The sequence below is a fragment of the Macrobrachium nipponense genome, chromosome 4 (assembly GCF_015104395.2).
Source record: "Macrobrachium nipponense isolate FS-2020 chromosome 4, ASM1510439v2, whole genome shotgun sequence".
In the NCBI taxonomy this organism is placed as follows: Eukaryota; Metazoa; Arthropoda; class Malacostraca; order Decapoda; family Palaemonidae; genus Macrobrachium; species Macrobrachium nipponense.
The window spans coordinates 19,374,691-19,397,273 of record NC_061100.1 but is presented as its reverse complement, the minus strand read 5'-3'; the positions used below and the strand labels follow the sequence as shown (position 1 = coordinate 19,397,273).

The 22,583-nt window shown below is 39.8% G+C and overlaps 1 protein-coding gene across 3 annotated transcripts in view; it reads right to left on the bottom strand.

Annotated features, from left to right (window-relative positions):
* Positions 1-2,194: 2,194 nt before the first annotated feature.
* The window catches only part of LOC135210745 (anaphase-promoting complex subunit 4-like), a 42,577-nt gene continuing 22,188 nt past the window's right edge, over positions 2,195-22,583 (bottom strand). For all 3 annotated transcript variants that reach the window (XM_064243574.1, XM_064243576.1, XM_064243575.1), the window contains 3 exons: positions 10,634-10,762; positions 9,322-9,452; positions 2,195-4,269 (listed from right to left, as the gene is read on the bottom strand). In XM_064243574.1, the coding sequence (XP_064099644.1) occupies positions 2,305-4,269; positions 9,322-9,452; positions 10,634-10,762 (2,225 nt within the window). In that variant the 3' untranslated portion in view covers positions 2,195-2,304. The remainder of the gene's footprint in view (positions 4,270-9,321; positions 9,453-10,633; positions 10,763-22,583) is intronic.

Sequence of the window (22,583 nt, the reverse complement as noted above, 5' to 3'; positions counted from 1 at the left end):
ATTAGAAACCATTAATTAGCAAGGGGTATTATTTTCTATTACAATAAGGTAATTTTGCCCACTTGATTTGTTTCTACTCTAGCCATATGAAGCCTTGGCAGTGTTGATATGTCCATAGTTTTTTGCACAAATTCTAAACATTACAATAATATATCAATTCCTGTATTTGTTCCTGATTACAAATCAGGATGCAAGAGAAGGGATAGTACAGGGACTGCAAGGGTAATTATCTTGCCTCACCAAAAGCAAGAAGTAAGAATCAGACCTCAAATGTGCAAATTTCCAGCGAATAACGGGTGGATATGGTCCCTAGAGAAATCCGCGAATATTTGAGTCTGCAAATATAAATGTTACATATTTGTGGAAAATTTGCCTAATTGTGGTATTTTTCACTGAGAAATATATTCACTAATTACTGTATCTTCATATAATTTTCATGACTAAATGCACTTTTTGTGATGAAACTATTAAAATACGTACTCAGGTAAAAGCATTTTACGAGGGTTTTTTTGGATTTCAACTATCAAATTATGCAGTTTTAAGCATTTTTAGTGGGGTTTTAAGTACTATTCGTGGATTTTAGCTATTTCCTTGGAGGGGGGGGGGGTCTGTGGTACCCATCCCCCACAAATCCAGGGAGTTTACTCTAAGTGAAATAAAAATCATGGTGACTTGAAAAATCCAACAGTCCAGACAATGACTGTGCAGCATCACATTAAAACTCTTAGGATTGCAAAGTCTTGCATGTGATGAGATGAGGGATCTTGTCAAGGTCAACAGGTAGACTGCAGGGAGTGAAATATTCCTGTTACATAGGTGAAATACTAGATTGTAGGACCAGATTCCAATGGCCATGAGAGAAAGGGTAGTAGCACTCATATAAAGTGGAAAAAAATTGCCAGTGGTAAATAAGAGTTTCCCACTAGTAAACAAAAAATGTATGGCATTTCAGAATTTATCAAAACTGATATGAAAAGGCAACATCATGAAAAGTGATTTTCTGACAAGCAGTGAAAAGATTCCTCATTGAAAACCCAGCAAAACGAAAGAACAATAAAATGACAGAAAATGACAGGGAGGTCCTAGCACAACATTACACTTGAAGAAGTCACTTGGAATTAGGAGTTGGTCTGAACTGCTGAGATTTGCCCAAAATAATAACTGTGCTCTCATATGAACAGAAAATTACAGTTTGGGACATAAACCTAAAGGTCAGTGGGACATAAAAAAAAAAATTATTACAAAAATTATTTACTATCAAAAATAAAAGTAATAGTAATGATTTTTCACAAATACAAATATACTGTATATCTTATCAAACTCATACCAAAATATCTCATACAGAGGCTCTGAGTTAAGTGCTGAATTCCTATTTATGTCTGAATAAAGAGCAGACTACACACAGCAAGTGATCTACCACCATGTGGAGATCCTCTCTTTCACATGTACTTAAACATACATGCAATGAGAAAGCTAATTAAAAGCTTATTTTATTCAATCTTTATAGTTATTTAACAAGGATGTATCATCACAAGCTTTTCAGAACACTTTATCTAATTGACTAACAGCTAATCACACCAGAATCCCTCCTTGCCAATCGCTTACATCACCTCAATCCAGTCTAATAGAAGCATTAAATATTCAGTATGCATGAAAATTACTGAATAAAACAGTACAATAATGGTGGAATTATTACTATTATAACAATTAATATGTATTAATAATCATAAACCATAATGATTCTTAACACCTAACATGGTTTGAAACATGAAACAGAGTAGGAAATAAGAAATAAAGGTGTAATTAAGAAAACAAACCAATATTTAAATAAAGAACAAGCAATTAAATACACGCAAGCAACTGCAATGGTGCATGGAGCTTTCAAGTATATCACAGCCTCCCTTAAAATTATGATCAGCAATGACACTTCCAGTATATCAATTCACTATTTTACAATAAATGGAAGATAAGGTTTCTGGTAATGGCTGATAACAGGACACTTTAAATGAATTTGGATGCTCATGTTCTGCAAGGCAAATACTATATCATGTACTTGTACAGAAAGATGCTAAGTACTCTAGAACCATCTGCTCTCTGAGGTGAACTAGTAATGACAGAGAGGGACTTCCACCTGGTGGAGAACTGTTCAGAAGTGTAGCCTATGCATTGTTTAAAGGTACTTTGAAATTCAGCGCTTGACTTAAACTTTAACCATCGTACATTATAACATAAGTTAAACAGCAGGTCAATCTCCTGTATGAATGCATCTGATGATATAACAAAGGCTAAAATAATTTTCTATCATCACACATTATCAACAGGATCATCTGAGGCACCAGATGCATTCATGATGGACTCGTGCTGAGCTGTGTCTTCCTCATCTTCATCATCATCATCCTCTTCTACTTCCATTTCAAAAAGTCTAACTCTTCTCCTATTTTCTGACAAGAGAAGGGCAACTTTTCGAGACCCAGACACTGCCAATGTTGACAAAGTACCAACTTCAAGCCGTCGATAGCCACTTGCATCAACCAGTGTGCTTGCATCCCTTGGTGTGATGCCTGCATCAGCCAAGCTTCTTCCCCCATACAAGGCTAAAGGCTGGAGCTCTCCACAAGCAGCTACCATCCACAATTGGATGAATATAGATGCCTTTGGGTCACCTGGATCTTGAGCTAATACTGATAAAGTTTCCTCTGTATAAAACTGAGCCCCGATCACCTTCAGTAAAGGTAATGGTGTACCAGGTTGATCAGCAGAGCATCCTCTCACCCCTTCTAAACGTGAAAATACAAATGGAACAGCTTCTACATGGTGAGCAGGACCAGGAATATCAACTGACTGTGCAAGGTGTTCAGTTAAAGTTGACCATCTAGCCAAATACATTAAGGACTGTTGTGGTCCTGGTAACACAACAGTATACATAGCATTTGTACGTGAACAGCTTATTTGACTTACATTTATCAATCCATTTGTTGTAACATTCATGAAAGGTACCCAAGAGACAATATTAACTGCTCCACTTATAACATGTTCTGGCTGTCCAGCCATATTTTCTAGTACCTGTACAAGACTATTGTGTTCCTGCAACAGAGAACGCTCTTTATTGTGAGGAAATATGACGGGATGGTTAGCCAACTGTGGATGTTTCTCTAAAAACTGAACCCATGGGTTGCGCCCAGAATCAGGAGGGCAAGACAGTGGTTCATCTTTCAGGTACTGACCTACACGTTCTAATCTGAATTTGGTTTGCTTTTCTCCGTCTGGACCTATGGTTGTATCTTCAAGAGTATCATGAAGGAATTCTGTAATGTAAGTTAAATCCTGTTGTGTCATACGACTTATTTCATCTGGTACTGCTTCCCCACGAATTCTCTGAACAACTACGTACAGCCAACGAAGGAAAGACTTAAAAGTATTCATTGAACCATCAATAACTTGTTGTAATTCAACAGCTTTTAACACGAATGAGCCTGTTTCTCTTATTGCATTAATAACTACATCTTCTTGAACACCCAACATCCCAAAATGGTCATAGTCTCGAGCTAATCCTACAAGAGCACTTAACTGAAAAACTAGTGCTTGGCCAACAGACTGAACATTTCGCAGGACCAACTTCTGGATATTTGAATAACTTAATTCTATTGAATGACCCAGTTTTTTCAAACCCTTCTCGGTTAGCTGATTTGATAGGAATATATCAAATTCAGGAGATGAGAGACCAAACACTAGTAAATCTAAAAAATCAGCAGAAACACCACCTGCTGGAACTGTGCTTGCATACTTTGATAATTTTCCATCAAGCTCCAATAATATGTTTTCCCATGCCTCAGTCAGCAGAGTAATTGTCTGTGATGCATACATCATGAGACCATAAATTTTGCCATATCTGTAGGCAAGCGCTTGAAGTTCTTTGTGTCGACAAGCAAGAATCATTGTTTCTACAGTAACATGAATAATTGATTTTTCACCGTTGTTGTCACATTCTGCAACACAACTGATTATATGCAGGTCATGAGAAGGAGTGGCATCAATCACACGACCTGCTCCAGGGACAGAGTCCCTTAAGTCAACAGTGGCACAGTGAAAGAGTCCAAAAGCATATATGTAGACAGATGCATCAGCTGTTGCAACAGTGAGAAGAGTTAGAGATGTCTGATCTTTCAAAAGATGACCATCTTGCCACCCCTCATCACGGTCTTCAATGGTATTGGGAGAATAAGTTTTGGTGAGTGAAGCTAGAGGAGGTAAGTAGACTTCGGAGTTATCCTGCGGGAAATTGAAAAAATAGCAGCAATGTGGCAGAGTAATAATGAATAGTATGAACAAATGTAGTATCAACAAGTTACATTTATTTGAGACTTAAATGGGTATATAATTAAATTTTCAAAGCATAAGAACAAAACCTGAAAGATTCACACATCGATCTTCATAAATGAACAAAGATTAAAATAAAACAGCAAACTACATATGTATTTCAATGGTAGTTTGGAAACTTAACACCCGCTTAAGAACTAGAAAATAAAAAAGATTCATGAAGAATCTGTTTATCTTACATTTACACAAAGCACATCATTTTTCCATGTAGTCATCCTGGATACTTATGCCCTTATGGTGCATTATGAAATAGTGGTAACTTTTTCATCTCTTAAGCATTTCATACCATTCTAATTGGCCCATCAGAATAACTTCTTGGTTGCACAACTGTGGCAGATCATGAAACTTAGGTTTCTTATGCAACACCTGAGAACAAGCATCAACTGATGGAATAACAGCACCCTCAAACCACCATCCAAACAAAGTTAGTTCAAGTATAAACTCAGTCAGAGTCCTCATTGTCTCCTGGGAGACAAGCATTCCACTTTGCTGAGTTCATGCACAACTGAAGCAATTGTGGCAGGCCATTACGAATTGCAAGAAAGCCTAGGGACACTCTTACATATTCAGTTATATGTTAGTTTTATGAGAAGCAGTAAAATTTTGTCAAATGAGTACATAATTTGGACTGACAACCCATATGAAACCTAGACATGCTCACTTAAAATCAGTTGTATGCCTCTTGAAGACTGACAGTCAAAGTACACTTGTGGACTGGACTGTATGGAAGGTTCCAGTCCAACCACAGCTGTTGGCTAGTGAGGATGTCTGCTTGTGTCACATTATGCTGCTAGTTGATAACATATCAATTTCTTATTGTCTAATATTCTTATTAGTTTCTGCTAATTTTGCTGGGCCTGCAAAACTATTTGCAAAAGAAGCTCAGCCTATCAATATTAATTTTCTACTGTCTGCCACTGGAATTACAAAGGAAACTTCAACAAGTACGGTATAACAAATAAAATTGCCAACATATTGAAATATGATAGTATACAAATATGTACAACGTGTAAGTATGTTATATACGTATCTGTTTATTATTATTATTAAGAGGGGTTAGTTTTTCCAGACCTCTGAGTCTCAAGTAGACTTTTCTCGGGCTGGTTATGTACGTATCTGTTTAGCTCAATTGTATTTCAATAATTGAAACTGTGACAAAAACTATTTTGTTTTATCTACAGGGTTAAAGAAGTTAACAACAAACTATTTTGTTATATCTAAAGGGTACAGGAATTTATTTCAGCTATTTCTTATTGTGTCAACAAGCCAATTCTTATTATTCCAGCAATGCAATCATGCAAACAAGAGCTTCATAGGTATGTATAAAGTTTCAATGTTCTTGGGCTCTTGAAGAGCAGCCATTGCCTCTCCAGAAACTGTTTAGAGAACTGACACTGCGCTTTTGGGACTGACTAAATAGTGTATGGGCTTCCAGGCCTCACTAAACAGTGTACTGGGAGGCTTTAGAATGTAGCTCCTAAAGTTTTTGGCTAAAGAGCTGAAAGAACCAGTCATTACATATCTAATGAGTTAATGATAAGTACGTACAAGGGAATCTAAAAGCTTGGCACACAGTACAATAATTTCTCAAAAGTCCAGTCTGACTTTGAGCAAAAATAGTGTAAGATGTGAAAAAATATATAACTACCATTATTTTCTTCATTACCATTTGTCACTTATTTTCAAATCTTGAAACAGGTACCAGTTTCTGAAATACACTACATACTACCTCCTTAATCTCTGAATAAATCCATAGTCATGTGGAAAATGAAACAAACATCTAACCTACATTACTAAATGAAAGCCTATTGATATATGAATGTGTCAATGAATTTCTGATAGTGATTAAAGTAAAAATCAAAACTAGAAAAAATAACCACAAAATACCAAGAACTGGTTCACCAAAAGCTATCCCACTGCAGACAACAAATACAAGTAATAGCTTATAAACAAATGGGGTTCCTGATGAGTGTCTTTGTCTACAAGACATTCTACACCCAACTACTATAATGGAATTTATTAATATCTTGTATAAACACCATTTGTGACTAACATTTCTATTTATGTCTTACATATATAGCAACTGTTGGCTATGAGTGAGGGAGCAATTAAATGAACATGACCTCCAACAAGCTCTCACTTCTCTACTTCACCTTCAAATTATAGATAGGAATCAGTCAGTGTGGCCATGTGGAAGACAAATAAAAACAATATAGTGTGACCATGTGGAAGAGAAGTAAAAACAATGTCTTATTAAAAAAGAAATTTGGAATTTCTTTTACTATACATACACTACTTTTAAATAGTCTTTGTGTGTTGCATGTAAATCCCTGACATGTCATTCCCCTTGGCAAACTTGAGACCATATCTTATGCATGACTTTCTTACATTCAGCCAAATTTGTCAAGTGATCATAGGCATGTTGATTTCTCATGGACTCAGGATAACACCAATGGCTCCACAAGACCATCAGTTTGTGCAGATGCTTTGCCATTACATAACAGACCATCCTGTAAGACAACAGCTTTTCTTGCAAGGCTATGCAGATGTCTTATAGCATCTGTAAGACTTCAGCAGCATGCTTACCTGGTGTCAGAGTTGCCTCTCCTGTTAGAGCTACTCTTCAACAGATAACAGACTTCCACGTCCATCTTTTCTGAGACAAACTCCTCTCAATCCCTTTGTAAAAGGTTATTGCTAAGCCATCAGTCATATCTTCAGACTGAAGAGCATGGACCTCTCTTCCTCAAGCCTCCAGAGTGGAATCTATTCTTGTCACCTAAAGTCTCTAAAGGCGGCCATACACGTACGCGACTGGCGCGCTGATTTCATAGCGACTGGCACGAACGGCCAGTCTTTATCGTGTATGGGGGCTATTGATGCCAGTCCTGTCGAGCCAGTCCTGTTCCGACGTCCTTTCAGCATGTTGAACTGACTGGCGCATCGTGACTAGCGCTACAGGTGTTGGGAAAGAGTGAGGCAAAGTTTCAACATGTACAATACCCTATTTCCTCGTGGGAGTCAGGGCAGTACTGCTGTTGTGAAAAGATGTCGCAGTCAGTCAAGTATTTATCTCACGATTTCATTCGTGATTTTTTTGGACCTGTACAGAGCACTACCGTGCTTGTGGAAAATACGAAGTCCGGATTATTCCAATTAAGTAAAATGACAAGCAGCTTATGAGCAATTACTGGAATTATTTAAAAAAAATAGATAAAGATGCAAACAGCTTTTGTGAAAGCCAAAATTGCCAGCCTTTCATGGTATCTTTTGACTAATATAAATTAGTTTTACAATTAATTTGCAGAACGTTTTAAAGGATAAACATGGCGATAAAAACATTAACATTCTTAAACGACTGTGAATTTCACTAGTAAAATATTTGAGAGGAAATATGTTCATAGTGATCCATATCACACCTTTCATCGATATTCAAATTCATTCATCTCCAGAATCAATTTAGATTCCTGTTATACGAAGTAAAGCAGGTTTAAGAATGATACATTCCATTTCACCTTGAGAGAGAGAGAGAGAGAGAGAGAGAGAGAGAGAGAGAGAGAGAGAGAGAGAGAGAGAGAGAGAGAGAGAGAGAAAGAAACATTCTGAAATGCAGGTAAACCTTTGGGTAGGTTAAATAAAATGAAAAATCTGAAAAGCATATTGTATATTCAGAGGTCCTCCTAAACTATATGACTGGATTTCGTTACCCGATTACTGTACCTGAAGCAGCAATCAAAATTAGGAACACCCCAGTCATCATCAGTCGTTCTCAAATAATTTCTATAATTTTCCGGGTTATTTTCCTTTAATTCTTTCATTTAAGTCATATGGTAAAACCCCTCTTTATTAGCCATGGTTTCACCCATACTTTACGATTTTTCTTGCATATTTCATGCTCGTATTCGTCTTGCAGGAGTGCTATTATCATTATTGCACTTATCTTCCTTTTACTTGGTGCCATGACTTAAAAACACTCACTATATCAGGACACTACAGGACTGAAATGAACACGGCCACTGCATATTAACTCTGCCCTCTCAAAATATGCGTAGAGCAAGTCCTCTGCGTGTATGGGCAATACCCAAGCGGACTGGAGCGCGCGCTAATCCCGGCAGGACAAACCCCATGCCAGTCGCGTACGTGTATGGCCGCCTTAAGTCACAATATGAACTCCTTGAGGGAAACTTCACTTCAGAAAGACATATTGGTGAACTACACGGCATCTCATATCAATTCTGGCACTCAGAGGGCTGGGTTCTCTGTCACTGTCATTTGTTCTTCAGTTTGTGATGAACACTCAGATCCCATCAGTTCCTAACTTAAGACCAGAATTTCTCACTCCCCTATCTAAGGGTCTATTTGTTATGATACTGCTACCTGCTGACCTTGCAGGCCAGTGGAGTGTGAGCTGGGCATGCCCAGTGCAACCAGGAACTGAAAACCAGGTTCTCTAAGAGCATTAGATGACTGATCAGTACCTGCCATAACTTGGTAGAAGGTCATGGATGAAGCAGGAAGTCCTGGATGGTAATCTATAGCAGTCAAGAATAGTTGTCAGCAGTATGGGTCTTTATTTTTCTCTTAATATCACTTTCCTTTCCCCTATGCATATTCTTACCAGTATACAGTATATAGTATTGTACTCTGAATAATGAAAAGAAAATAAACACCCCTTTTGGATATTATAATAACCCTAAAACAATACCTGACTGGCTAATTTTCACTGCATTTCTAGCAAAGATATTATAACAGTATGTCGCCGAAAGTTCCATTATCACATTCAGGGAGGTAGATTCCTCAAATTCATAAGGATATAAAGTATCAGAATCTAAATTCTGACAAATAAACAAAACTAAATAACTGTAGAGTACGATACACTTTTACATCATAATGCCTAGCAGCAGAATTTGTTCTGGTTTAAATAAATATAATTTGTACCCATACCTCACACAATGTCTCATCTTTGGTGTCATCTTTTGATATGTGCTGTGCCCAAGTGAGAGAAGTTACTTCGGCATTTACATTCAAATTGTGAACAGGGTTACTATCTTCAATATCAACGAGTACCACTTCTCCTGGAAAACAACACAACAAAAATTTATATGGGTGCTTAGACTTACCCGTGTAAGACAGTGGTATTCACATTAGGAATGTTTCAAATAACTTCATTGAAATTCTATATTATGAGAAAATACCAATAAAAAGAAATACAGTATTCTATCATTGAAGCATTAACTAAAACAAAATACAAAACTCAAAAAGGCTTGTTTCATAAATACGTACCTACATTTTGAAATATTCTTTCACTGAAGCATTAAGCGAATACAAAATGCAAAACTCAAAAAAATCGTCTCATAAATACCTACAAAAATGCTTGTTTCATAAATATCTATCTTTTTATCACTGTAATGGTTTAAAATAACGTAAAATTCCTGATCAAGACAAAATACAACAAAAGGAATTATTGTATCACAGAAGTAACACCTGATTACAAAATACACTATTAAAAAAAACTCTGTTTCATCTAAACAAACTTTTATTTTACTTCACCTTGACACCCAATATGGTGAACAGTATACAGAATTATGTAGTCCCAATTCCAGTCTCAAAATGCAAAAAAACCTTTTTATCATTCTCTAAGGCAAGTATCCCCCTCTGTTAGGAAAAGTCCTCATGCTCATTGTATCAGAAATGTCATTCTCTGTCATAGTAAGTTGAAGATGTGGGCAAAACCAATCATATGGTTAGGAAAATGGTACTACTCCAATAGAGTACCTGTAATACGTTTAATTTTACTGAAAATAAATGCTAGCTTATTCAGATTTCTAGTATTAGCCTATACAATGTACAGACAACTGTAATCACTGAGTGTGAAGAGGGAACAAAGGAGAATTGTTAGTGAAGATGAAGTTACTTAACCATCCGTGTACCAAAATAATAACTATCAACGAATCCACAAAGTGACTAGTGAAGCCTATATCAATTTGAAGAGAAATATTTTTATCATATTTCCAATATATTAGAGAAATCCTGCTAGTGAACAAAAAGAGATCCAATTAACACATCTACAATGCAAAAGACCTTTTCAACTCTAAATTATGCTGATTACACAAGAATGCAATGCAAATGATCATTCAACTTAGTTCTGATATGATTTACTTATTGGCCATTCAATCTCTGGAAGTGGTGAAAAGGGGCAATGTATCTTGCATATATGCAACTAAAATATAAATTTTCCAGTTTTAATAAGCATTACCTGATGAATATCCAACAGCAAGAATCTTACTGTCAGGTCTCCAAGCTAATCCTGTCACTTTTATGTTTTCTCCTCGTGAGCTGATGAGCCAAACTCTCTGCCATGACAAACGATGCATGGCTACTTGACCTGTAATGGTAAACTAAAATTAAAAACAGTTCCTTAAGAAAGTATATCTTTCAGAAACTCAAAATCCTTCAACTATCTATCATACTTTTACCCTGAAAGTTAATCATTCAGAAGTTATATCATCCCATTCTTTATATCCTTATTAAACCTCCTTTAAATCTTTCTTGTTTGAATAAACTTGAACAAGGCTATACTTGAAAGCATACTATACTCAGGTAGATAAATGATTTAATCATGAAAACAGGAAGAAATCTATGAATACTCCATGAGTCATTGAAAGAAAAATATCCCATAAAACTTTTTACATGCAAATGTATTTGTAATAATTTCTTTCTGGTATTAGAAATTCTGAATGAAAAACTTCAATTGTTCTTGATACTGCTGGACCCATTTCAAGATACAGATAGTACTAGCAACTTATGCCTTGCAGAATTAACATCCTCAAGTATGATTTTTATGTAACAGACAACATATACATTAAACTATAACAAATTAACTTTTCATGGTTGTGCCCTGTCAGCTGCATTCAGTTCTCTATTAACAGTTACATATCCCTGAAATACCTTCACACATATGGTGTGTGTACACTGTACATGAATCCAGCTTCTACTACAAACTTTAATGTAAAACAATAGTATTAAAATCGATGTTTTTATAATAAAAATAACAGAAATATAGTAGGCAATATGTACATAATACTAGAAATATGATATTGTTAGTATACAATAAAGTTTTGTACATACTTACCCGGCAGATATATACTTAGCTTATGTCTCTGACGTCCCGACAGAATTCAAAACTCGCGGCACACGCTACAGGTAGGTCAGGTGATCACCCTCTCCCGCCGCTGGGTGGCGGGAATAGGAACCATTCCCGTTTTCCGACCAGATTTTCTCTTACACCTATCTCCTGAGGGGAGGTTGGGTGGGCCATTCATCGTATATATCTGCCGGGTAAGTATGTACAAAACTTTATTGCATACTAACAATATCATTTTTGTACATGCAACTTCCCCGGCAGATATATACTTAGCTGATTGACACCCTTGGTGGCGGGTAAGAGATAGTTACTCCATATAAACAACAATAAAAACAGGGAAACAACATCTGTTGTAGGTCATATATATAAACTTATTTAAAACCTAGGTTCCTACCTTATTGGGCAGAAGACTTCATGATTACTGTCTATGAGTCTGCTTGCCTCAAGAGTTTCAGTGGGGATGAGACCTGACACTGATAGCTCGACTGGATCGTGTCAATGGGGGCGAGCCCACTTACTTGACAGAGTCTTGTCTTGGATCATACCAATGGGGGCTGACCCACTTACATGGTAGAGCCTTCACCTTTGTCATATCAACGGGGACTAACCCTCTTACATGACAGAGCCTAGGTTCAAACCACTAACAAGCAGCACAAAAAACCAATCCCGACCACCTGACCACACTACATTTGTTAACACTACGATTTGAAAGGAGCATTCCCAAAACCCCTTCCAATCGACCATAAAACACAACACCAAAAAACATTTAAAATTACTAACTTAACCCTCTTACGCCGGAGCGGTAAATAAAAAATTGTCTCCCGTGTGCCGGAGGGGTTTCAGAGTGAGCGCGGAAGCGGAAAAAATATTTTTTTCAAAAAATCACAGCGTGCTTAGTTTTCAAGATTAAGAGTTCATTTTTGGCTCCTTTTTTTGTCATTGCCTGAAGTTTAGTATGCAACCATCAGAAATGAAAAAAATTAAAAAATTCATTCATTATCATATATAAATATGATATATGATAGCAAAAACAAAATTTCATAGATATTGTATTCAAATCGCGCTGTGCGCAAAATGGTTAAAGGTAACAAGTTACTTTTTTTTTCGTTGTAATGTACACTAAATAGCGATCATTTTGGTATATAACACATTTTAAAACGATAAAAGCAACACAGAGAAAATATTATCACAAAATAATGCATGAATTCGTAACGCGCGGACTTAAACAAATATTTTTTTCAAAAATTCACCATAAATCTAAATATTGTCCTAGAGACTTCCAATTTCTTTCAAAATGAAGACAAATGATTGAATATTACTATACTGTAAGAGTATTAGCTTACAATTGCAGTTTTCGACCATATCTGACGAGTTAAAGTTGACTGAATGTAGAATTTTTTTTATATATATATTTTTTATATGCAATTATTTCGGAAATAAGAAAAGCTACAACCTTCAAATATTTTTCGTTTTATTCTACATGAAATTGCGCACGTTTTCATATATAAAACTCTATGAAATGCCTAATATGAAATGGAGCAAATATTCCGTGAAAGTGGACGTACGTATTTCGGAGATTTGTGGCGGAGAATCCGCGCGTGGAGGGAAGGAAAGATTTTTTTTTAAAATTCACCATAAATCTAAATATTTTGCTAGACTTCGAATTTGTTTCAAGATAAAGATAAATGACTGAATATTACTAGACTGTAAGAATTTTAGCTTACAATTGCGTTTTTTGACCATTTCGGTAGAGTCAAAGTTGACCAAACGTGGTTTTTTTTCTATTTATCGTGATTTATATGCAAATATTTCAAAAATGAGAAACGCTACAACATTCAATTATTTTTAGTTGTGTTCTACATGAAATTGCGCACATTTTCATATATAAAACTTTATGTAACGGCTAATTTAAAATGGTGCAAACATTACCCCAATCGCACGTATGATTTTTTCGGAAGAGTTATCGCGCGGACGTAAAGAAAATGTTATTTTTTTCATAAATTCACCATAAATCGAAATATTGTGCTAGAGACTTCCAATTTGTTGCAAAATGAAGGTAAATGCTTGAAAATTACTAGAATATAAGCGTTTTAGCTTACAATTGAGTTTTTCGACCATTTCGGTAGAGTCAAAGTTGACCAAAGGTTGAAATTTTGGCAATTATCGTTATTTATATGAAAATATCTCAAAACTGATAAAAGCTACAACCATAGGTTGTTTTTAGTTGTATTGTGCATGAAATTGCGCACATTTCCATATATAAAACTTTATATAACGGCTAATTTTAAAATGGTGCAAACATTACCACAATCGCATGTATGATTTTTTTCGGAAGAGTTACCGCGCGGACGTAAGGAAAAAGTTTTTTCATAAATTCACCATAAATCGAAATATTGTGCTAGAGACTTCCAATTAGTTGCAAAATTAAGGTAAATGATTGAATATTACTAGAATATAAGCGTTTAGCATTACAATTGCGTTTTTTCGACCATTTCGGTAGAGTCAAAGTTGACCGAAGGTTGAAATTTTGGCAATTATCGTTATTTATATGAAAATATCTCAAAACTGATAAAAGCTACAATCATGAGTATTTTATTGTTGTATTCTACATAAAAATGCGCACATTTTCATATATAATACTTCATGTAACGGCTAATTTACAATGGTACAAAAATTATGTCAAAGTGACAAAATAATTTCCGAGATGTGTCACAGATACTTTTTAGTGCGGCAAGAAAGAAATTCCCGCTTGCGCGCCTGCGTAACGATTGTAAACAAAACAACACCTTGATCCGTGAACTCCCAGCATCCCCCAAGGCGCGTGATTCAAAAGTTTTAGGCTGGTAGGCCTATAAGTATTTTTCCGCGAATTTAAAAAAAAAATTTTGTAAGTCGACGTAAAATACGTCCAGTCGCCACACGGGAGACAAAAAATGTCGACGTAAAATACGTCCAGTCGGCATAAGAGGGTTAACTAACTATAAAGGATTAGGTTCAGCTCCTTGCCCCAGCAACGAATCCGCAGACACGAACGGTCCGAGAGAGAAGCACTTATCATAAGTGACTCGCACGTCTCTTAAGTAATTTGATGCAAAAACAGAATTGCACCTCCAGTAGGTGGATTCCACAAGAGCCTGTATAGACATATTCCTATGATACGCTAAAGAGGTAGCTACAGCTCTGACCTCATGTGCTTTGACTCTTAAAAGCCTTAAATGTTCCTCTTCACAGGAAGCATGCGCTTCTTTGATAACGTCTTTAATAAAAAACGCTTGAGCATTCTTAGAAATCATCCTCTTAGGATTTCTTACGGAACACCAAAGGCTATCCACATTTCCACCAAGTAGCTTCTTCCTCTCTAGGTAGAACTTGAGGATCCTGACTGGGCACAATGTCCTCTCTAAGTCTCTCCCTACCAAAGAGGACAGTCCCTTAATCTCAAAAGTCCTTGGCCATGGTTTAGAAGGATTTTCGTTCTTTGCTAAGAACAGGGGATTAAAGGAGCATACTGCAGAATCTTCCTTAAAGCCTAAAGTTCACTAACTCTCTTTGCAGAGGCTAGTGCAAAGAGAAAGAGAGACTTTCTAGTCAAGTCTCTGAATGAGGAATTTTGAGGAGTTTCGAATTTCTCGGACATTAAATAACTAAGAACCACATCCAGGTTCCAACTAGGTGGTCTTATAGTCTTGGACTTCGAGGTTTCAAAGGACCTTATCAAGTCATGCAGATCCTTGTCCTCCGAGATATTAAGGCCTCTATGTCTGAAAACAGAGGACAGCATGCTTTTATATCCTTTTATTGTGGTAATGGCCAGATTGTATTTCTCCCTCAAATAAAGGAGAAAATCAGCTATTTCCGTTACAGAGGTACTGGAAGAGGATACTTTCTTGGCCCTAGCCCATCTTCGGAACACCTCCCACTTCGACTGGTACACGCGAAGAGTTGAAGGTCTTCTGGCTCTTGCAATTGCCTTTGCAGCCTTGCGTGAAAACCCCCTCGCTCTGACGAGTCCTTCGACAGTCTGAAGGCAGTCAGACTGAGAGCTGGGAGGTTTTTGTGGTATCTGTCGAAGTGGGGTTGTCTGAGAAGATCCTTCCGCAGTGGAAGGGACCTTGGGAAATCTATCATCCATTCCAGTACCTCTGTGTACCAATCTTGGGCTGGCCAGAATGGGGTGATGAGGGTCAGTTTTGCTCCCTCCGCCGAGACGAACTTCCTTACCACTTCTCCTATCATCTTGAAAGGAGGAAAAGCGTACCCGTCGATCCCCTTCCAATCTAGAAGGAGACCGTCCACTGCAACTGCCTTTGGATCTGATATCGGAGAGCAGTAGTTCTCCAACCTCGCATTCCAATTCGTTGTGAACAGGTCGATATTGGGTCTCCCCCAGAGGTCCCAAATCTCGTTGCACACTTCTGAATGCAGAGTCCATTCCGTGGAAAGGACCTGATCTCTTCTGCTCAGAAGATCTGCTCTTACGTTCTTTTCCCCTTGGATGAACCTGGTTAGGAGAGTTATTCGCCGTTCCTCGGTCCAAAGAAGCTTCCTTGCTTTCTCGAAAAGGGAGAAGGAGTGAGTCCCTCCCTGTTTCCTTATGTAGGCTAGAGCTGTCGTGTTGTCCGAGTTCACTTGCAACACGGTACCCAAGACTTGAGGTACGAAGTGAACGAGAGCTAGAAGGACTGCTGCTAGTTCCTTCTTGTTGATATACCAGGACACCTGTTCCCCACTCCAGGTGCCTGACACTTCTCTCGAGCCTAGAGTCGCTCCCCATCCTTTTTCCGAGGCGTCTGTAAATAACACTAGGCGAGTGCTCGACAACTGAAGGGAGAGCCCTTGCTTTAATCTGTTTGGCTCTAACCACCAACTGAGGTCCTCCTTTATGCTCTTTGAGAGCTGAAAGGAGTCCGAAAGCTCTTGGTGCTTTTGATCCCATTTCTCCCTGAGGTAGAATTGTAGGGGCCTTAAGTGTAGCCTCCCTAGAGAAACAAACTGTTCCAACGAGGAAAGGGTCCCCAGCAGACTCATCCCGTCCCTTGCGGAACATTGTTCTTTCTCTAGGAAGGTCGTCACTTTCTGTAAACATCTCTCCTGTCGTTCCTTTGATGGATACACACGAAAACCCAGAGAATCCATCAGAATCCCCAGATAGACAATGCTTTGCTGGGGATTCATGTGGGACTTCCCGAGGTTTAATAACAGTCCTAGGGACTGAACTAGGTCCAGTGTTAATTTCAAGTCCTCCAGACATCGATCCTTTGATTGGGCACGGATCAGCCAATCGTCGAGATACAACAAGATTCTTACTCCTTCGATATGTAGCCAATGAGCGACATTCCTCATAAGACCCGTGAACACTTGAGGGGCCGTGGCAAGACCGAAGCATAGGGCTCGAAATTGAAAAACTTTGCCCTGCACCATGAATCTTAGGTACCTCCTGGACGAGGGATGGATAGGCACATGAAAATAGGCATCCTGAAGGTCCAGGGACACCATCCAATCCCCTGGACGAAGAGCTGCAAGAACGGAGGATGTAGTCTCCATTGTGAACTTCGTCTTGACAATGAAGCGATTCAGGGCACTTACGTCCAGGACTGGCCTCCACTCCCCTGAGGCTTTTGGTACAAGAAAAAGACGGTTGTAAAACCCTGGAGATTGCAGGTCTTGAACCCTTTCTATCGCCTCTTTGTCCATCATTTCTTCTACTAGTTGTCGCAGGGCCCCGGCGGTTTCTTAAAGAATCTCGATATCTTGCTGTTAACTCCCTTGGAGTTGTTGTTAAGGGAGGTTTCTCCCTGAAGGGGATAAGGTATCCTCTCTCGAGGATAGAGAGGGACCAGTTGTCCGCCCCTCTCTGAGCCCAGACTTTCGCAAACTTCAGCAGTCTGGCTCCTACTGTAGTCTGGAGGACTACTTTCTCATTGTGGTTTAGGAAAGGGCTTGCGTGCTGATCTTCCTCTCTTAACCGGCCTCCTACTCCTAAGAGAGGGTCTAGCAGTCGTTCTCCCTCGAAAGGGCTGCTGAAAAGCAGGCTTCTCTCTTTTAGTTAAAGGGACTGCCGGTTTCAGTCTTTTCGCCGACTGCGCAAGAAGATCTTGCGTTGCCTTCTCTGATAAAGACTTAGATATGTCCCTCACGGTCTCTTGTGGAAACAGGTGACTAGACAGGGGCGAATAAAGCAAGGTGGCTCTCTGTAGAGGAGATACCGATTTCGCCAAAAAGGAACTGTAGACAGATCTCTATTTAAGGACTGTAGATCCAAAGAGAGAAGCCACTTCCGTAGATCCATCCATCAAGGCCTTATCAAGACAAGAAAGGATACTCGTTAACACTTCCATAGAAACAAAGTCTGGATCCTGTGCTCTCTTGGCCAGGGCTCCCAAGGCCCAATCCATAAAATCAAAGACCTCAAGTGTGCGAAATAGACCCTTAAGTAAATGGTCCATTTCGCACATTCCCCATGAAGCCTTTGCCGAAAGAAGAGAGCGTCTTCTAGACGAATCCACTAGTGTTGAAAAATCAGCATCTGCTGAAGAAGGAAGGCCCAATCCCATTGGTTCTTTCGTGTCATACCAGACACCTGGCTTACCTGCCAACTTCGAAGGAGGGCAGGAAAAAACAGTCTTGCCCGCTTCTTTCTTATAAGAGGAGCCAGTTCTCCAAGCTCTTGATGGCTTTCTTCATAGAAAGAGTCGGATTCATTTTCACGAACGAAGACGACTTGGAAAGCTTAGTGCTTGAAAGCAGTGATCCCGGCGAAGGAGGATCTGCAGGATGAAGAGAGTCCCCGAACTCTTGAAGAAGCAGGGCTGCCAGTCTCTTGTAATCCGAGACGCCCGCATCTATAGGAGCTTCATCCTCAGATACCTCTTCAAAGGTAGCATTAGGGGAAGAATGCCTCTTCGGAGAAGGAGTCCTAGTAGGAGAAGTGCTCTTCTCCTCCGAAGGAAGCTTGGAAGAGGAAGGAAGACCACTTCCCGAAGCGATCCTATTGCCAGAAGAAACAGTTTCTACTGGAAGGGGCCTAGCAGAAGAAGAATGCCTGCTTCTTCTCAAAGGCTCTTGCTGCCTGAGAGGGGAAGAGCTTGCATCTTTACAGGAGGAGAGGCGCTAGCGTCACGTCGGTGGCGCCTATCAGGCGCTACGCGCCTTGGGGTAGAAAAGCGTCTGCTCTCATCCTGGCTCCTGCCAGGAGAGGGGTTTACTTCCTTTCGAAGACTCTTGCGAGAAGGAAAACTCGGATCTCCTAAGGAGAGCCTAACAGGAGTAGGGCGTACAGAACCAATCATGCTCTTCTCAGGTTCCTGGCGTCTGCGTGGAGAGGCGCTAGCGTCCTGTCCTGGGCGCCTGGAAGAAGTAAATCGCCTGGGTGGCGAATACCGTCTTACATCACGATGGCGCCTGCTAGGAGAGGCGCTAAAATCTCTCCGAGAACGTCTGGGGGGAGAGATTTCTTCATCTCTCTCTCTGCGTCCCCGGGAAGAACGGAGACTATCCTGTTCCTTAAGATAGCAAGGAGAGGCGCTTCTATCTCTCTGAGAACGCCTATAAGGAGAAGAGCGTTCTCTACTCCTACGTAAGGATCGACGATCCTGGCTCCTGTCAGGAGAGGGGCTTGCGCCCTTACTCGGGCGTCTAGACGAATGCGGGATCCTACTAGGAGAAGCTCTTCTGGTAGTAGTAGATCGTTCTCAAAGGAGAAGCGTATAGCAACGATCTTGTTGGAGAGTAGCGCCTTCCAGGAGAGAGACGCCTACCAGAGTCCGAACGCCGACTTGACGACCGTCTCTTAAGAGAGCTCTTTACTGGAAGAGAGGCGTCCTTCCTGCGAGAAGGCTCCTTAGACAGCGAGCCTACTAACGAGGATAACTGCTCCTGCAGTCCTACCAAAAACTTCTTGGTAGAAGAGCGAATTCCTTCCGGAGAAGAAACAGGAGACTTCATCGCTCTCTTCCTCTGAGCGGGAGAATACTCCGGAAAAGGCTCTGGGCTGGAGTCTAATGCGTCTCCTGCAGGCGCCTTCCAGGCTCTCTTCAGAGGGCGCGACTTAGAAGCGGAGCTCCATCCGCGTCTCGGAGAAGAAGAATCCAAGTCAGAAAAACACTTCCTAAGGACGCTTTGTCTATAGCTGTCCAAGGCAGCCTGGGACGAGTCTACAGGAACTGCCGAAGGGACGCCTGACTGTTGGGAATACTCTACATCCCCCTTGCGGCTTTCGACATTCCTCCTCCCTTGGTCATGGGAGTCTGAAAGAGGTCTAGGCCTAGGAGCAATGCGGAGTCGGTCAGACGCCCCCTCCACTACACTGGGGACACTGTACACTTCACTCTTACCTTCCATCTCTCTTAATTGCCTTTGCAAATTACGGATCGACGCTTCCATTGCAGCTTTCTCCGATCGAGACGAATATACGATTTCGCTGTGGGGGGAAGGAGCTGAACCTGCGTTAGCAGTAGGAGAAATTACATTGGAAATAGAAAGATTGTCCTGATCCATAGAGCAGGACCTACTTGAACTTTTAGCAGAAGCTTCCCTAATTCTATCTTTCTCCAACTTATTTACATACGCAGTCAAACTCTTCCATTGCATTTCAGTGAACTCAAACATTCCTCACATGTGTTACTAACTGAGCATTCATTCCCCCTACATTTAACACAAATAGTGTGAGGATCCACCGAAGCTTTCGGCAGTCTCACCTTACATCCTTCTTTCACACAAACTCTAAAACGAGTTTCAGGCACAACATCAGCCATAATGAAGAATCCTAAGCAAATCCAAAAAACGGTCCAAATCAGCGTATACCAAAGCCAAAGAATGAATACTTCACCAAAAACAATCCTTAGCAAAGCAAGCAGAATTCCATGCAGGAGGAACTAACAACGATGTTGCCAGCACCGGCAACAGAGAAAATCTGGTCGGAAAACGGGAATGGTTCCTATTCCCGCCACCCAGCGGCGGGAGAGGGTGATCACCTGACCTACCTGTAGCATGTGCTGCGAGTTTTGAATTCTGTCGGGACGTCAGAGACATAAGCTAAGTATATATCTGCCGGGGAAGTTGCATGTACAAAATTTAAATGTAGCACCAATACAAATTTATAATTCAGCATCATTTATGAGAGAAGATAAAATCACATATTGGTCTCAACATTTACCATTGAGAAAAACTGGCATTTCTAAAACACTGGTTTGCACTTAACCCTCTTATGCCGAAGCCCTAAAAATCAAAACCTCTCCTGTATGCCGGTGCCGGTTTGGAGTGAGCGCGGAAGCGGAAAAAATAATTTTTTCAAAAAATCACAGTGCGCTTAGTTTTAAAGATTAAGAGTTCTTTTTTGGCTCATTTTTTTGTCATTGCCTGAAGTTTAGTATGCAATCATCAGAAATGAAAAATGATATTGTTAAGATACAATAAAGTTTTGTACATACTTACCTGGCAGATATATACTTAGCTATAGACTCGGTCGTCCCGACAGAATTTCAAAACTCGCGGCACACGCGACAGGTAAGTCAGGTGATCCACCATTCCCGCCGCTGGGTGGCGGGGTCTGGAACTATTCCCGTTTTCTAAGCCATAATTTCTCTTCCACCTGTCTCCTGAGGGGAGGATGGGTGGGCCATTAATCGTATATATCTGCCAGGTAAGTATGTACAAAACTTTATTGTATCTTAACAATATCATTTTTGTACATGAAACTTACCCAGCAGATATATATACTTAGCTGATTGGCACCCTTGGTGGCGGGCAAGAGACAGCTAAAAACAAAATAATACTTAAACTAAATACATTAAAAAACAGGGAAAAAACAACCTATGTTCTTGGATAAAATAATCCATAGTTCCTACCTGATTGGGCTGAAGACTTCATGACTACTGTCGATGAGTCTGCCTGCCACAAGAGTTTCAACGAGGAATGAACCTATGGTTGAATAACTCTTTGGATCGTGTCAATGGGGGCTAGCCCGCTTACGCGACAGAGCCTATACTGGATCGTACCAATGGGGGCTGACCCACTTACATGGTAGAGCCTTGACCTTTTGTCATATCAATGGAGACTCACCCTCTTACATGACAGAGTTAAGGTTATTAAAAAATCACAAAGAGCACTGAAGCCAATCCCGATCACCTGACCATGTTAGTATTGTTATAATCTATGAATTGCAAGAGGGTTCCCTATTCCCTCTGACAATTAACCAATAAAAAAAACAACCACCAATAAAAAGTAATTTAAACACTAAACTAAATTAGGAAGGATTAGCCTCAGCCCCTTCTCCCAGCACTGAATTCGCCGAAACATACGCTCCCAGAGCAAAGCACTTTTCGTACGAAATTTTAACGTCTCTTAGGTACTTCGAGGCGAACACAGAATTACATCTCCAAAACGTCGACTCTATAAGAGCCTGAAGAGACCATGTTTTTGTGAAATGCCATAGACTAGCTATGGCTCTCACTTCATGAGCTCTCACTCTGAGAACCTTGAGATGCTCTTCATCGCACTTAAGGTGAGCTTCCCTTATTACATCTTTTATGAAGTATGTAAGGGCGTTCTTAGAAATCGATCTTTTCGGATCTCTTACAGAGCACCAAAGACTTTCTTCTGTACCTCTCAGCAACTTCTTCTTCTTTCCGGTAGAACTTTGAGTGCCCTGACTGGACACAAATCCTTTCTAGTTCTCTCCCTGTTATGAAGATAGTCCTCTTATCTCAAAGCTTCTTGGCCAAGTTTTGAGGGATTTTCATTTTTTGCTAGAAAAAATGGTTTAAAGGAGCAAATCGCTGAATCCTTCTTAAAACCCACTTTACCTTCCAAAGCTTGCAACTCGCTAATTCTCTTGGCTGTTGCTAACGCAAAGAGGAATAATGACTTTCTCGTTAAGTCTCTAAACGAAGCTGCGTGAGACGGTACAAATTTTTCCGACATTAGGAACTTGAGGACCACATCCAAGTTCCAGCTAGGCTTCTTGATTACATGGTCTTTCGTGGTCTCAAAAGACCTTATAAGGTCATGAAGATCTTTATTATTCGTCAGATCTATTCCTCTATGTCGAAAAACTGAGGCCAGC